General features: G+C 42.0%; 2 protein-coding genes across 2 annotated transcripts in view; one reads left to right on the forward strand and one right to left on the reverse strand.

Moving 5' to 3' along the window:
• The window catches only part of MAK (male germ cell associated kinase), a 303,103-nt gene that overhangs the window by 88,590 nt on the left and 197,496 nt on the right, over positions 1-17,017 (forward strand). The gene's annotated exons all lie outside the window — the stretch shown is intronic.
• Positions 1,888-13,759, reverse strand: PAK1IP1 (PAK1 interacting protein 1). Its single transcript, XM_086706293.1, has 9 exons — positions 13,609-13,759; positions 11,142-11,307; positions 7,433-7,553; positions 7,283-7,357; positions 6,713-6,765; positions 6,168-6,313; positions 5,976-6,073; positions 3,509-3,608; positions 1,888-2,551 (listed from the first exon to the last, which is right to left on the reverse strand). The coding sequence occupies exons 1-9, from the start codon at positions 13,690-13,692 to the stop codon at positions 2,420-2,422; spliced, it is 975 nt and encodes a 324-aa protein (XP_086562419.1). The 5' UTR covers positions 13,693-13,759; the 3' UTR covers positions 1,888-2,419.

A 17,017-nucleotide genomic window follows, 5' to 3' on the forward strand; every position in this document is an offset into this window, starting at 1 on the left:
AAAATGGTACAGCTACTTTGGAAGATAGGATGGCCGTTTCTCACAAACCTACACATACACTCACCATACAGTCCATTAGTCACACTACTTAGTATTTACCCAAAGGAGTTGAAAACACATCCACCCCAAAACTGCAAATGTTTATGGCAAGATCGTAACTGCCAAAACTTAGGAGGCAACCAAGATGTCCTCTAGCAGTGAATGAGTGGTAATGTGTGGCACATACAATGGAATACTATTGAGCATTAAAAAGAAATGAGCTATTAAGCTATGAAAAGACACAGAAGAGACTTAAATGCATATTCCTAAGTGAAAGAAGCCAATCTGAAAAGGATACAGTACTGTAGGATTCTAAGTACGTGCCATTCTGGACAAGGCGAAACTATGGAGGCAATAAAAAGATCAGTGATCGTGGAAGGTTGGGTAGGGGAGAGATGAACAGGCAGAACACAAGAGTTGTTGCAGAGCAGTGGAAATGCTCTGTGGATTATAATAGGTCATTCTTCCAAACCCATCCAGTGTTCAACACCAAGAGTGATCCCCAAGGTAAGCCATGAACTTTGGGTGAATCGAACACATCAGTGTAGGTTCATCCCTGGTAAAAAGTGTACCATTCTAATGAGTGATGTGGATATCGGGTGTGGCTGTGCATGGTAGAGGCAGCGGGTACATGGGAAATCTCTGCACCTTCTCCCTTTTGTTATAAACAAACCTCAAACTGCTCTAAAAAATATTATTTAAACAAAAACATAACAAAAAACCCAAATCTATATTCATCTTTGTTTTTAGGCCTGAAGTTAACGAGGAGGTAGCCTGAAATGTCAGACACGGATTCTGGCTCACTTCCTAGATGATTTCCTCCTGTGAAGTGAGTGGCAATTCCAGTGCCCAAATGCTTGATGTTTTAATTTGCCTGAACAGGAGGGATTCCCCTGTCAGCCTTAGGTATTTGACATCTGGTCAGCTAATTCACATCTATGAATCCTCTATTAATGTGTCTTTTCAAAATACCCAGCAATCTACTGGGGGGGGGGGGCAAGGAAGAGAGAGATGACAAGATTATAATTAACAGGCTGAATTTAAGATTATCTTTATTGGATTAACTAAATGACTGTTTTTGTTGGCCTGAAACAGATGGGGGAAAAGAAACAACATACCCTGAAAATGTCATTTTCCAAACCTTCAATTATCTTCTCATCCACCGCGTGGAAGCAGAGTAGTCTGATGAGGTTTGGCAATCTAAGAACCTTCTTAAGGACATAGCCCTGAATTTAAGCATACACTTTATGCATACATATTTTACGTGTCCATGAGTTTTGAGTTGGTCTTAATATATACTTACTGGTATGAAAATCTTTTTATACCTTGGTTACGAAAAGGATCAAAATCTGCATTAAAAGTACTAGAATCATCTGAAGAAGCCAAAGGAAGGCTAAGTTTTATTCTTCCCCCATTTAGGAGAAAAATCTGAAAAACAACTTTTTTATCCATCTCTGGTAAAGAATGTGTTCAAAACTGCATATTTTAAACTAAATATTTTAAGATCTTTATTTGCTTTATACAATGGTAAAAATTATATATTACACATTAACATACTATATATCACGATATATAATATATAATAGAACACTGCCTACCAAAAATTGTTTTACCATTGTTAAAAATAAAAAATAAAAATAGAAAACATCTAAATGTGTTTGTCTGTTTTTTTAAGCTGTACATCTTCTCCACAAGAAGAAATTTCTAGCTTTTACTCGTGGAGGGGAGGCAGGCACATTTGAAAAGAATGATTCCATCTAGTAAGTTTTTCTCATAGAAGGAATGTGGGATTGACTGTATCACTCATATTTTCTTTTTTTTCTTCTTTTTTTCCAACATTTCTACCATTTTCCTCTTCTTGGTTGACACCAGGCTATTTCCTTTCGTTGGCTTATTACTGTCATCAGTTATACCACATTTCTTCGTATTAGCTTTGGACTGCCTTTCTTCTTCCTGCACTACATTGCCAGCTTCCTTTTTGATTTTGGACTCTTCTTTACTTACTAAAACACAAGAGACAGTGCATTTATTTATTTATTTATTTAATTTTTAATATTTTATTTACGTTTGAGAGACAGAAACAGAGCACAAGCAAGGGAGGGGCAGAGAAAGAGGGACATAGAACTCGAAGCAAGCTCCAGGCTCTGAGCTGTCAGCACAGAGCCTGACACGGGGCTCGAACTCATGAATCGTGAGATCATGACCTGAACCGAAGTTGGACGCTTAACCAACTGAGCCACCCAGGTGCCCCGAGACAGTGCATTTAAAGACTGCTTTTTCCTTCTTGAAATAAATACAACCTGATGATGAAGTGAAGTTATCTGAATGTCCTCCACCTCAACAATTCAAGAGCTAACAAATTATTAAAAAACAATCACTTTCACTTACCAGGAGAAGGCTCTGCAGCTGGAGGAAGGCTTTCTTTTGTGTCTTTCACTCTGTCTAGCCACACTCCAAGGCATGTCAGCCTGGCATTAGTTTTTACTTCACAGAGTAAAGATGGAGGAACTTTCTAAAACAGAAGAAAGAAGAATTCTTAACATGGGGGAATTTTAAATACTTTTCTTTTTCCATATTTTACATTTTTAAGTAATCTCTACACCCAAAGTGAGGCTCAAACTTACAACCCCAAGACCAAGAGTCGCATTCTCTACTGACTGAGTCAGTCAGGCACCCCTGAGTGAACTTAATTTAAAACTTACTATATTTTCTTGAGAATAAAATAGAAGGATTCCATTATCTTGATCCATGTTTGGTCTGACTATGCCCTTCGCAAGGCACTTTCTGAATATTCAGAAATTGTAAATTCACCAAGGAAAAGGATTGTGTCTCATTCATTTCTAGGTTTTAACAAAGAATCTTGCACAAAGCACACACTCGACAAACCACATTTGTAGAATGGGTTTATAAGAGAACCAAGCAAAACAAGTAAAAACAAGAAAATCTGTTAAGAGTGAGACCACTAAAGGGATTTAATTTTCCACTTATCTGGTTCAAAACTATTCTAAGATTACTGATCAGGAATTTTTGAGTTTTTAGTAATGGCAGTATTTTTTTTTAAATAGGCTCCACACCCAACATGCGGCTTAAACTCACAACCCTGAGATCAAGAGTCACGTGTTTTACTGACCAGCCAGGCACCCCAGTAATGGCAGCATTTTTATCTAACAAAATCTTACAGAGAACACCAATCTACACACAAAAGAGAAGAAAGCAGCATTTCTCTGACTGAAAAAGCACGAGTTCTCGTATCCTGCCAGCTGTGACTCAAAACACCAACCCCCACCGTGGCTCTTGGAACCCTAACTTTAAAACTATGAGTATCAATCATGCGTGGAAGAGATCTCAGGTTTTTTTAAAGATCTCTGCCTTATGACCTTTGGAAAATATTCCACCTCACTTAACTCAAAACAATACCGATAGTAAAGACTTGCATTAAAGCGCATTCACATTGTGCTAAGACACCAACCTTATTCTGCTTAAGCTTCCACATTTTGACGAAACCATCACTTGATGCTGTAACAATAACATGATGCTCTGGAATTTCAAAACTGAACATGTCCTTTATCCTAAAATAGAAATATTAACACCATAAAGGATCCTTTCTTCCAGATAGTACAATACCATTGTAGAGCTTCTACGCACACAATCTCTCAATTTTTCAATGTTTCAAGTGCTTCCAAACTGCTCAAGGAACAGTGCTAAAATAGAACTGTGCTTCACATCCCCATCAGTCAGTGCGCCATTTTCAGGGTCTAAGTTCTAAGATAAAGTGGATTATTAACCATATGTTAAAAAGTTGAAAAGATGATCATGATAACCGTAAGTAATTAGGTTATCACAAATGACATAAAGATACTTAAAGTCCTTCACCTCAAGATACTCCAAGTTCAGTATGAAGAGCCAAGTAAGACAACGGAAACGAACCACGGGCTTCCTCCTACACACCGTTTCTACCCCCCCTCCAATGCCACCACCCTAGTCTAAGCCACTACCCCTGTTCTTCTGGATTCCCAAGGAGCCTAACTGGTCTCTCTGCTTCCATTTTTGCTAACAATTTTTTAAAACTATCAATCAAATCATGTTACTCCCAGGCTTAAAATCCTACAAAACTAGGATCTTTTTTAAAATAACACAGGATAAGGGTGTCTGGGTGGATCTCGCCGTTCGTGGTTTCAAGCCCCATGTCGGGCTCTGTGCTGACAGCTCAGAGCCTGGAGCCTGCTTCGGATTCTGTGTCTCCCTCTCTCTGCCCCTCCCCCAATCATGGCTTTGGCTCTTTCTCTCTCTCTCTCTCTCTCAAAAATAGACATTAAAAAAAATTTTTTTTTAATTTTTTTTTTTTAAAGTTTATTTATTTTTGAGACAGAGAGAGACAGAGCATGATTGGGGGAGGGTCAGAGAGAGAGGGAGACACAGAATCCGAAACAGGCTCCAGGCTCTGAGCTGTCAGCACAGAGCCCGACGCGGGGCTTGAACTCACGGACCGTGAGATCGTGACCTGAGCTGAAGCCGGTGCTCAACCGACTGAGCCACCCAGGTGCCCCCCCAAAAAATTTTTTTTAAATAACACAGGAGAGGAGCAAGGGTATGGGGGTATATATAAAGCATGTCTGGCCATAAACTGACAACTGCTGAAGCTGGGTGGTGGGTCTATGGGGGTTGCTTCCTTAAACTGGTCTATTGGCCTTTACATTTTTCCACAGTAGGAAACAAAAAATCTACAAAGGCCCTTAGCTAAAATCTAAACTCTTCACCAGTCTACAAGGCCAAGTACCATTTGGCTCACTCTGATCTAGTCACAACGTTCTTCCATCTCTTGTTAAAATACATCCAGCTCTTTCCTCCCTCAGGTGATTGCATGCCATCGCTCGTCTCTTCAGAAACGGCTCCCTTTTACCCCTCTCAAGTCCTACCCCCTCCCCCTTTCTGGATCAAACTGTGCAAGTTATGTCTGTTATTCTTAAAGCACACATTTCTATTCCTGTTCTAATTACCTGCTTACTTGTTCATCGTCTGTCTGTTGCTCTACGACTAGAGCCACTAAACGCAACTTCTTGTCTTTTCCATTCATCATTAAATACTAAGTGCAGTTCTTAATGGATGCTCAATGAATACTTGTTAAATGAATAAACAGCCAAATATCCTAAGTGTTAGCTTAAGTGTACTAGTGTTCTTAAGTACCTTTGACATGGCCTTGAATGAACACTTCCTAATGCAGGGGAAAACCAGGGCCTGTACACTGCAGTATGTGAGTATTCCCAAGAGATTTCTTAAAAACTGTTATTTGGAAAGTAAAAACTAGGGCTTACTTAAGACATAAAAGGACAAGGAAATGAAGCACATTAAAGTAGAACAGTGCATTATCACCCTTCCCAAAATTGTAGTAGAAAAAGCAGAGGCAGAGGACTGGGTTTGGATCCCAGCTCCAGCACCCAACAGTGGGGTAACCTTGGCCAAGTCACTTAGCCTTTACTCTGAACGGCAGTGTCTACCCACAGAGATACAGTGAGCAGTGACAGGTAAGAAAGACTGGCATAAAACAGTAGTCATTGCTATCACATACTTCTCCTGCAGGAAAACAAGTAGTGTGCACAGGGAGAAGTGGAAAAGAGGAATAAAATAAAAGGACAAGAGAGATCCTGGCAAAGCTCAAGATCGTTTTTTTTTTTTGTTCCTCTTCAAATATGACTGATTTTAGGCCCCAAGCCTAATATTATTGGAAAAACATCTTGTGCAAATCACTAGTCCTGATGACAGCTTCCCTACTTTTGCACTAAGGCCAAGACATTTCTACCATCCTCTCAGACTCCAGAAATCATATATATGTAGGAATGTACCCTACCTTATGAAACTATTGCATACGTGACACTTACTGGAGACTCTACACTTACATACACACATACACATAGAGACTGGCAAGGAAAAAAAAATACCTGTTATCATGAGCTTTAAATTCACAGAGACACATTAGTGAATCACAGTCAAAAAACCTTACAACTTCTTCATCTCCAGCCACTGCAAGGACAGACTCCTAGAAGAGAGAAAAAGAATACCCGGAATGTCATCAACAATTGCAACCACCATCATATACACTAAGATTCCACCACTGATTTCTCATCACTTACTGAAAGAAACGTAACAGAAGATATTCTCTTTTCATTTGTGATGGTGCCACTAACGGATGCAGTGTCAAGTTGATAGATATCTATTTTATTCAGCATAACAACTACATATTTCTCTCCTCTTGGGGACCATTCCACTATGTGAGCATCTGCAAGTTAAAAAAAAAAAGCTTTTTTTATTTCATAAACAATGATCAGAGTAATAACAAAAATAGCAAATAGCTGTACCATGCATTTCACATCCACTGTCCTATTTACCCTTTGTAAGAAATTTTTGATGCATATTTTGCAAGTTAAGTTTTAGAAAACAAACTGGATTAAAGAATCATCAAAGGTCAGAGAGCTGGTAGGTGACACAGTCACAACAAGAATCCCATTCTAAAATGGGAAAAAAAAGAAAATGGGAAAAGTAACCCAAAGCATTGCTCTAGGAGGTAACCACCATCATGCAGGGGAAACGAAGGTGAGCACGCACGCACACAAGAATGTGTGTGTCTACATTCATATTCCATCAAGTCATAAAAAACATTCCAAATAAAAGTACTCACTTTGCTTTATGTTTTTTATGAATGCTGATCTTCCTTCCACAAGATTCCATGTTCTGCAAAACAGGAAGCTCACGTATGGCATGGTGACTTTTACTAGGTGTAAAGGTAAGCGTAACGAACACTTACTCAAATGACAATTTACTACAGATGCTGCTATTTGGAACTGTCATGTTTCTTACAACAACACTGGAAATATTTACCATTAAGCAAGATTAATGCATCCATTCCCACACCCCTTTCACCTACTTAAAACGTTTAATATATTTTCAAAAGGTTTCACCTCTTAAAACATTGCTTTTTAGGACCATCCTCTTTGCTTCCCAACTCCGAATGAATGTGTATGTCTGAACAGAGTCTGTCCTTTTTTTTCTCTACCGTCATGAAAAGGTTCACTGGCTTTCAGCTTTTCCTTGTACTGCAGTATCTCTAAGTAGCTGACAGCCAGGACACAAGACAGAAGTGTATCTAATTATTGTAGTAAAAAATACCCTGATGGGTAGGTTCCTGCTGTTGTACTTGGAGAACAAAGACCACAACTGAGAAAAGATGCTCTTGGCATTTATGACTTACCTCAATGTCTTATCCGTACCCACAGACAGGGCCAACTTGCCAGATGGGTGAATAGAAAGGAAGGTCACGTGTCCTCTACAAGGAAACCAACAGTTAGCCCCCAACTTGACTGGTACCTGGAGACCACCAATGGGAAAGGGCTAGACTCACTTGTGAGCTTTAATGGACTTCAGGCACTCCCATTTCTTTGCATCCCAGACACAAATGACTCCATCTTCTGCCCCACTGATTAAGTGCCTGTTGCCATAGAATTTCAGGCAAGTTATCGTGCCTGTGGAAAAACCGAAATAGACCAACTTAATGTTCACTTTGAATGCGAGCTCCATTTCTGGTTTGAAGGCTATGCTGTGGTAGGTAAAAATCTAACGTCAGCATTAGTGAAATAAACCTTAAAGTCTTAGGTGAAGAAATTAATTTTTTCATCTCAGAACATACAATTTCAAGGCTGTGCAAATACTTTCAACAGAATTTCTCTAGTTGTAGATACAGACTAGAGCTAATCAGTTCATTTACTTGCTCTATGGGTCCAGAATCATAAATTTAGGAGATGGCTGGCTAGGATTATTTGAGCAGAAGTCAAACAAAACCAACTAATAAACCAGCTAATTTGGGGAACAAACCAAGATATACAACCATATGACTTCTTCCTTTCCTTTCCCTTTTCTTTGTTTTGGTTTTTGTTTTTGCTTTGTGTGGGTTTTTTGTTTTTTTTTTAAGAGAGAGGGGGAGAGAGAGAGAGGGAGGGAGGGAGGGAGGGAGGGAGAGAGAGGGAGAGGGGGAGGGAGGGAGAGAGGGAGAGGGAGAGGGAGACGGAGAGGGAGAGGGAGAGGGAGAGGGAGAGAGAGAACACAAGTGGGAGAGAGGAGCATCAAGCAGGCTCCACACTTAATGCAGCTGAATCCCAGGACCTGGGATCTTGACCTGAGCCAAAATCAAGAGTTGGAGGCCACCCAGGCACCCTGGCTCCCTCCCATTCTTTCTTTATTGAAAGAGAAGAGGGGAATGATTATTACTTTCTAATCAGTTAGTTAGCTACCCAATCATCCACAATCCAATTATTATCACTCCAGAGCTGTTTTCTGTTTGATTTCTACAGTTTTCATTCACTGTCCTAAGAATTTATTACAGGGGCGCCTGGCTGGCTCAGTTGGTAGAACAGATGACTCTTGATCTCGGGGTTGTAAGTTTGAGCCCCCCCAATGGGTTTAGAGATTACTTAAAAATAAAATCTTTAAAAAAATAACTAAAAATTTTTTTAAATCTTAAAACACAAAGAATTTATTAAAACAATTTTATAAACTGTTCTACTGTTCGACTATGCCTTCTGTAATCTCCTTTGCATGGTTCACAAATTTTCCTACAGCTTTTCAACTTCTTCACAAACAACTCCACTCCCCTCTGCCCAAAAATTAAAATCTGAATCTCCCATGAATTTCTTCTACAGCTCTTGAGATAGAGACAAACATGTTCTATGCCCTCAAATATTAACCTCGCTGGAAGGAGGTTAAGGTGATAGAGGAACCCAGCATTCTTCTGACCCCCAAAAGCAGTCCCTGTATATGGACAACGTATGATACCCTGACCCTCAAATAAAACTCCCTATCCTTTAAAGCTTGTGTCCATCAGCTTACTCTTCCTATAGCTCAGTGGTCAACAAACTACTGTTTCTAAGTTAAATCTGACTGGTGGCCTGTTTCGATAAATGCAGTTTTCCAGAACACAGACTTGCTTGTTCAGTTCCCAAATGTCTATGGCTGTTTTCTGCACGGCAACAGCAGAGCTGAGCAATCAAAACAGAGACCATATGGCCGCAGAGCCTAAATATTTACTATCTTGTCCTTTTCAAATAAGAATATGAACCCTTGGGTCACTGTTGTTCACCTGCCACCTCCTGGTGAGTCCTTTACTTTGTCCTTTATATGGAAAGATTAAAAGATCTCTGATGAATATAATTTTGCACACCGCCCAGCCCCATCCCCAAATATATGGGGTAACATACAACTTTATCAAAGTGGGAGTCTTTAGCCACCTTTGCCCGTTTTCTTTTCTATCAACTTATTTCCTACCTTGGTAAAGATCTTACCTATTACCAACTGTTAGATAAACAGGAGTTATACAAAGAATGAAGGAAGTTAGGAACCATACTTCACCCCCATCCAAACTCCTTCTAAGTAAGTCCCATCCTTATTGTGCAACACCTGTACCAATGGCTTTAGGCAGACCAGATTGATTTAAATTATTTCTTCCACACCTAAGGGAGAGAGGACTTTCTTGTAGGAACTGGGAATAGGAGGCAGAATGGAAAAAGAACATATGTTGAACTCACTCAAAGTCTAGCTTCTCTTGAAAAGCAAAAACTTGTCAAAGTAGCTAAGGACCATCTGAGAAAGACACTGAACACTCTAAATTACTGCTAGAAACCAGTGCGTAGCTGTCTTATCTCCCTTTAATAGCAGGAAATCAACAACCTGAGCAGAGCTTTCCCAAACTAAGCACACATCTGATTCTACTATTTTGAGTTCTTCCTTTCCATTTCCCTTCTCCTGGAACGCATGTTAAACCTCATTCTTTGTGCCTTGGGAAAATACAATAAAAACAGAATAATGTTCAACACTGGAAAAACACACACCTATTCAGTCTTCCTATTCCTAAATCCTACCACTATCCTGGACAACTTCACCATCAGTGTGGAAAACCCAAGCATGACTGGAGAATCACCAGGCCCTGACCTCCACTCCAGTGACCTTTGCTTCCTCTCTAGTTCAGTCCCTCGCACCTACACCCATGACATGTTACCACCTAGAGCTGCTCCACATTACAACTCTTGAAGAATCTCTTCCCTGCCTGCAACCTCACCTTTCACCAGCCCCTTCTTGCCCCCTTCATTCACTCCACCTGCTTTTTTATTTCAGAGATCTGCAGGCCCTTAACACCCCATTTTCTCTAGACTGACAACTGAAACCATCTTTCATCAAAATCCTTTGTAAATCAATCCTTCTGTTGCATGGGCACCGGGTAACTTTCTGCTCCCCACAAAAATGCCTGGAGCTTAGTGCAAACGGATGTTATTCGGGCCACAGCCTCCAACTTCAATCAGGCAGACTCTCACTAGTCCTTCTGCTTGTCCTTGGTCAGCATCTCTCTTGTATGCCAGGTGCCAGCACTTTCCTCAAGCCCACACCGCCCCTCCCTACCATTCAATCCCTAACCTCTTCTTCTCAAGGACCATCCAGGACGTGGCCTGTCTAATTCCCAATCACCTTAACCTCCGTTCTAACCTTCTCGTAATACTGACTTGCTTACAGGTCCCCATGCACCCAGTGGTTAACGACATGGGCTCCAGACCTAGGTCTGAGTTCCAGTTCCACTGTTTTGTGACTATGGGCAACTCACAAAACATCCTGAGTCTTGGTTTTCTCTTCTAGGAAGCCGAAGATGCAACTGTACCTTACTGGCAAACTGCTGGGTACGTGGTACTCCCTCAACGAAGTCAGCCATCAGCATGAGGCTGCTACTGTGCTCCGTGCACTTCCTGCTCTGCCTGGGATGCCCTCTCTCCCACCTTGAAAACTTCACCTGGCTAACAACTGGCACTTCTCTTCTAAGATAATTCAGTCAGATGACATTTTAGGGAACTTTCTGCTTCCTCCCACTCCCCCCAGATGCAGTTAAGTGTCCCCTTTCTGTCTCTCAATATGGACCGTGAAGAACTTAAAAACAAAAGACATGTTTTTTTTCATTTCTGTATTTCCTAGCACAGAATCTACCATGTAATAGGCACTTGATGAATTGTTCAACTCAAGTCAAATTGTCAAGTAATGACGCCTCACCATTGTCTTAAAGGATATAATTTTCTTACCGTTGTGATGCACTAGAGCCCCATGGTCTACCTTCTTTTTCATGTCATATATGTGAATTGTTTCATCTTTGCTCCCAGTGACTACAAAACGGCTATTTACAGCCACTGCTGACAAGGAGGCAGTGTGGGCATGGTGAGTGAAGTCAGCCACAGAAGTCCATTTTTGCTGAAGAGTAAAACACGCAATCAGTGTCACAATCACATCACAGTTCTCCAGAAACACATAAGTGGTTCCACAATCCATGAAAACTACCAGTGGATACTTACAAATTGAGAAAAAAACTATTCAAGGATAGCAGACTAAGAAAAACAAAGACCCTGAGAATTAAAAAAGGCAGGCAGCAAGGAGACAGGAAGGCAATCAAGACTCCAAAACAATTATGGAGACCAGATTACTTTAAGGTCCTATTCCAATCCTTAACTCCTTCATATATGTACTTATAGGTGAAACTTCACTATTCATTCATTCAAATGTTCAGATTTGATTTGAATTTATTCGTTCAAATACTAAATGACTACTATGTGCTTGGCATCATTTTGGACAGTTGATATGTAACAGTGAAGAAAAGAAAGCCGTAATTCTAATGTAACTGCCATCCCTGTGGGAGAGACAAACTGTAAATAAATATGGTATCACATAGAGAGGAGTATAAATGACAAGTCTTATGAAGAAAAATAAACGGGATAAACACTGTGTCTCCATTAGTACTAAAATAAGCCCTAGAGAATGACCAATGATGAGATCTCAAGAACTCTATGCTTATTGATATGCAACTTTTGGACCAAATAAGTGAAACTGGTTGAGTGCAAGGAATAAGAGAGCTGAATACATACACACACCTCAAACTGACGGAGACGCATCAAGAAGTATTAGCAAATTGGGGCACCTGGGTGGCTCAGTCAGTTAAGTATCCGACTTCGGCTCAGGTCATGATCTCACGGTTCGTGGGTTCGAGTCCCACATCGGGCTTTGTGTTGACAGCTCAGAGCCTGGAGCCTGCTTCGGATTCTTGTCTCCCTCTCTCTCTGCCCCTCCCCCACTTGCACTCTGTCTCTCTCAAAAATAAACATTAAAAGTTTTTTTTAAAAAAGGAGTATTAGCAAATCAAACAAACCAGGGAAGAAGAAGAATCCATCAGATTTCTTTGAACACACTTAAGATGTGTCATTGCAAATTAATTTCTAAATAACTACAGCAAACTGTATAAATAACTAAATAAATTTATTCTAAATAAATATCAGACAGTCCTTCCATCAATCAGGACCAAGGGAGCCTCTTTTGAGTAAAGGCACAATATTCCTGAGGGGCTGCTATGACCATAAATCAAAGACAATCTTTGCTTGTGACTTTACAGAAAGAATGTTGATTATCTGAGCTCTGGTCTGTCTCGGTTTAGAAGCAGCAGCAGATAGTATAAGAGCTTCATGTTTCAGAGACACCTAGGGACTTGAGTCCCAGGTCTCCCAATATTAGTTGTGTGGCACTGCACAGGTCACTTAACCTATCTCAACTTCAGGCTCCTTATCTGTAACATGGGGATAACTGTATTTGCCTCAGGAGGCTGCTGGGAAGACCACTACGTGTCTGGAACAATGTGGTGACTTTATTACAAAGAGAACACAATAGCATCATCTTTAAGATTCAAGAGATGGCACCTTCCAGCCAAAAAGATTAATAAGCAGGAGGAGGCAAACAAAGTAATTATTCAAGTTATATCCCTCCAGTTTTCTGGTTAATTCAAGACTGACACCTTGACTTTTTCACAAAGAAGTACTGAAAAGAATGGGTTTCTAGGAGATACTTAGGTTTGCTTAGGGAAAAATACTACTGGATTAAAAGTTAAGAGATCTTATTTCTAATCCTGGGTATGTCCTATCTGTTTGACTAACGGCAACTTACTTAACCTTTCTGCTCACACATCCAGTAAAAATACTTCTATTTTGTTGTAATTTGCCTCCACGCATTTGTCTCCTTTGCCCTTATGTCGGCAAGCTCTCTAGCGCTGTACCCATTCCTTTGGCTTCTTTGCACCTCCACTACCAATTAACGGCTCCGTGGTAAGGGTTCAAAAACACTGAATGAACTGGAGACACTATCAACGAGAGGTTTAACCCGACCCAGCTCTAACATTTTGTCAAATGCAAGGACAAAAACTCAGTAAAAGCGAACTGTTCTTTCTTTAAATCCTGAACGCGTACACCGGCTGTCAACGGACTCATTTGCCAGCTTCCTTCCTGCACCGTGACCAGAATGTCTACTAAACCCAACAAACATGATCTCGTTTTACGAAAATGCCTACTCCAGGTTTTAAAAAACTAAATTATACGTTTGAGTTTGATTCATCAATTAATCCCTAAGGGATCAGTGTGTTTACCTGTGATGATGTGCTTACCACGGCCGTGCGGGAACCCGACCAGACCTTCCCGCGCCCCTCCTCCCGCGGTCCCTCCCGGCGCGCACTCTTACCTCGTGGTCGCCGCCTGCAGCTGGCTCGGGGCGTACTGCGAACCCAAAAAGGACCTGTTCGTAACAACCAGCGACCAGCTCCATTCAGCAGCACACGTGCCTCTTCAACCAGCGCCGCTCAGCTGAGACAGTGACGAAAGCGGATGCCAGAGCAAGTGGGGTCCTTCCTGCGTCGGCGCTCAAATTACGTCATGGGCGCAGGGCTGCCTTTAGGGCGCCTGCCTCCGTGGAAGCGGTTTCAGCGCTCGAAGATCACGCGGAACTTCCAAAAGGAAAAAAAGAAAGGATGTCACACGAGGAAGTTCTCACGGCGAGGATAAAAATGTTGGGGGCAAGCAGGCATATTCTAGGTGCCTGTGAGGTAGGCAGGTCTAAAGGGGAATGGGGCGGGACATCCTCTGCGGAAGCCCCTCATTTCCGTGACGTCACGAACGGGGCGGGACCTCTTCCGGTCTGGGCGGGGCCCCTGGCGGTGTCGCGTGCTGAGTGCCGAGCCCGCTGTGCTGTGGGCTGTCAGACGGTGGACAGGAATTGGGTTTCCTTTTTGCGCAGGCAGCATAAGCAAGCGTTTGTCTCTCACGTTCTCTCGTGACAGGGCAGAGAGGGGTCGGCATTCATGGTTAGCGGCTTCTAAAGCAGGCCGCACACCTTTCCTACTAGCTTGATTGGTTTGTCTGACTTCGGGGTCACATTGGCCAACGTCGCCGCACATCCCGGGGAGGGAGGAGGACGCTTTACCTGAAGTGATAACACGGGCTGCTTGAGGACGAAGTCCGCAGTCATCGTAGGTGAATGTACCAAAAGGAGATCTCCCATTTCACTTTGACCACCCCCCGCCCCACAGTTTAGGGACCACATGAAACATGCATGAAAGCCAAGATCGCCTTAATTAGCATTTGCAATTCTCATAACGTGTGGAGATTCAGAGGTCTGTTGAAATGACAGCTTTGCACAAATTGGAGTAAATCCTGAAGCGTCATAATTAGTCTCATAAAGGCGACAGCAGGTGGATTTGACAAGCAGGAATTCGGATGGCATCCTCGGCGTCAGTTCTTCAACTCCCGCTTTAGTGCTGACCCTACAGGATCCTACAGGATCAGCACTTTGACCCTTTTGTTTTCAAGACTATGTGTTTCTCTGGTATTCTGAACTGTCGCTACGTGTCTAACTCGTGTTTGTTTTAATTTCCGCTGGTTTGGGTCTTGTAGAAATGATGACTCTTTGAATGCTTTGGGTGTCATTGCAACTCAGGGAAGGCTTTGTCTTCTGTAGGCTTTAGCGACTCCACGTGTAAGCGCTCCCCAGGCACTGAAAATGCTGTCGTCAAACTAACCCTCTGTCTCGGAAACACGTGTAGTCATTCACTGTTTTAAACTAATTCCTTCGCTTCGTGCTGGTTATCTTCATTATGTTAAAAAAAAAAAAAAAGCCAAGTTATCTTACTATTTAAGTTATTTTCCTATTTACCATCTCCTTCCTGTGTCCACCAGAGACCTACCAAAGTGAGGGGGGTGTGAATAGGTGCAGTGGATGTTGGCTGGGCATGGGACAAAGAATGAGTGAATAGGACATTTCTTTGAAGTCTCATGTTTTATCTTGAAAACTGTTAGAAATCGTCGGAACCAATTCTCGAGCTCGGAAGACCTTAGAGAAGCATTTATCCAGGTGATCCCGCTCTAGGGCAGTTTATGGATAAGTTCTGAGGGCTCTCCAGCCCTTGAAATTAGATGCACAATTGTTTATGTACATTTTTGAAGGAGAGCACTGATAAAATTTCATTACATTTTCAAAAGGATTAGTGCCTCTAAAGTTAAAATGCACTAATCCTGGGGCGCCTTGGTGGCTCAGTCAGTTGAGCGGTTGAGCTTCCAACCGGCTCAGGTCATGATCTCGTAGTCTGTGGGTTCGAGCCCCGCGTCGGGCCCTGTGCTAACAGCTCGGAGCCTGGAGCCTGCTTTGGATCCTGTGTCTCGCTCTCTCTCTGCCCCTCCCCTGCTCACACTCTGTCTCTCTCTCTCTCTCTCTGTCAAAAGTAAACATTAAAAAAAATTGTTTTAATGCACTAATCCAGTCTGAGGTTATAAATGTGAAATAGGTCTAGAAAGGTAACTCAAAACCACCCAGCTAAGGGACAGTAGACCTATAATGCTGCTACTTTTTACATTTCCTTGGGCTCAAACTTTCTCTTTAACAAGAAAAATAAGGCAGTTTTTCACTGTCTAAAGAAAAACAATACAAAATTACATACTTGTTCAACTAGATTCGAACTGAGCATACTTCCTGCAAACCTGGTCTCTTTCCAAACACAGGATGCAAAAAACCATTTAATCCTCTTCTTGTGAAAACTGCAGTTGCCAAGAAACAATCAACTGTTAAGAGTTCATTAACACTAGAGCACAACAGGATTTTTTTTTTTTTAGTTTTGCTTTTAAATTATTGATCAAAAAGCTTTTTACACTTGAGCTGTGTGTTGATTTATTCATTCATTCAACAAATATTTATGGAGTGCCTGGCTTTGTTTGGTTTGCTGAAGAAAAAACAGTTTTTTTGGTGGGGGGAGGTGGGTAGTAAGGTGGACATGCTGTGCTAAAAAGCAGGATACAGCAGAGAAAAATCAGCCATGTTAGAAATATGAGAGTCTCATATTTCTGCTCAATTACCCCTCCCCGGCCCCCCACTTTCTCACTGTGGCAGGCAGCAAGTCTTAACTTTTAGGACTACAGAGGTACATGTGCATATTCCCAGAGGACTTTTTCTCTCCTTTGCACGTAGAAGCTGAGAGTGGGCTACTTCCCCCTGGACACTGGCCAATTGTCTGTCCTGGTATAAATTTGCTTCACCTGCTTCACGGGAATAAGACAGGTGAAATATGAGGAGTTGGCCTTTGGGGCTTTTTTTTTTTTTTTTTTTAAAGGAATGACATTTATTTATTTTTATTTTTTTGGGACAGAGAGAGACAGAGCATGAACGGGGGAGGGGCAGAGAGAGAGGGAGACACAGAATCGGAAACAGGCTCCAGGCTCTGAGCCATCAGCCCAGAGCCTGACGCGGGGCTCGAACTCACGGACCGCGAGATCGTGACCTGGCTGAAGTCGGACGCTTAACCGACTGCGCCACCCAGGCGCCCCAGCCTTTGGGGCTTTTAAAGAGCGAAACAGCATTTGTGAACCCTTCCTTGTCGCTGTCATCAACAAAGCCCCTGAGTGTCCATCTTCTCTGGAGCTTTGCTCCTGGTCCTCTGTCCCCAGCTCCTGCCACGCTGCTGGGGGATTCAGACACGCGTCATTAACTTCTCCCTTCCCCAGCCTCTGCAACCACCTTATTATAAACGTCTAACTTCTGCTTTCTTTTCCAGCGATGGCTTTATCGCTCACCCATTTATAGCCAACATTCTGATTTTCCTTTTACA

The sequence above is a fragment of the Puma concolor genome, chromosome B2 (assembly GCF_028749965.1).
Source record: "Puma concolor isolate L17-30 chromosome B2, mPumCon1.1.hap2, whole genome shotgun sequence".
NCBI classification, from domain to species: Eukaryota; Metazoa; Chordata; class Mammalia; order Carnivora; family Felidae; genus Puma; species Puma concolor.

Coding starts and splice junctions, on each gene's coding strand:
- PAK1IP1 (XM_086706293.1), bottom strand. CDS start 13,692: ATGGAGCTGGTCGCTGGTTGTTACGAACAGGTCCTTTTTGGGTTCGCA. Junction 7,358..7,432: donor AAGTCCATTAAAGCTCACAA/GTGAGTCTAGCC, acceptor GTTTCCTTGTAG/AGGACACGTGACCTTCCTTT. Junction 3,609..5,975: donor TTTAAAGCTCATGATAACAG/GTATTTTTTTTT, acceptor TTTCTATTTTAG/GATAAAGGACATGTTCAGTT.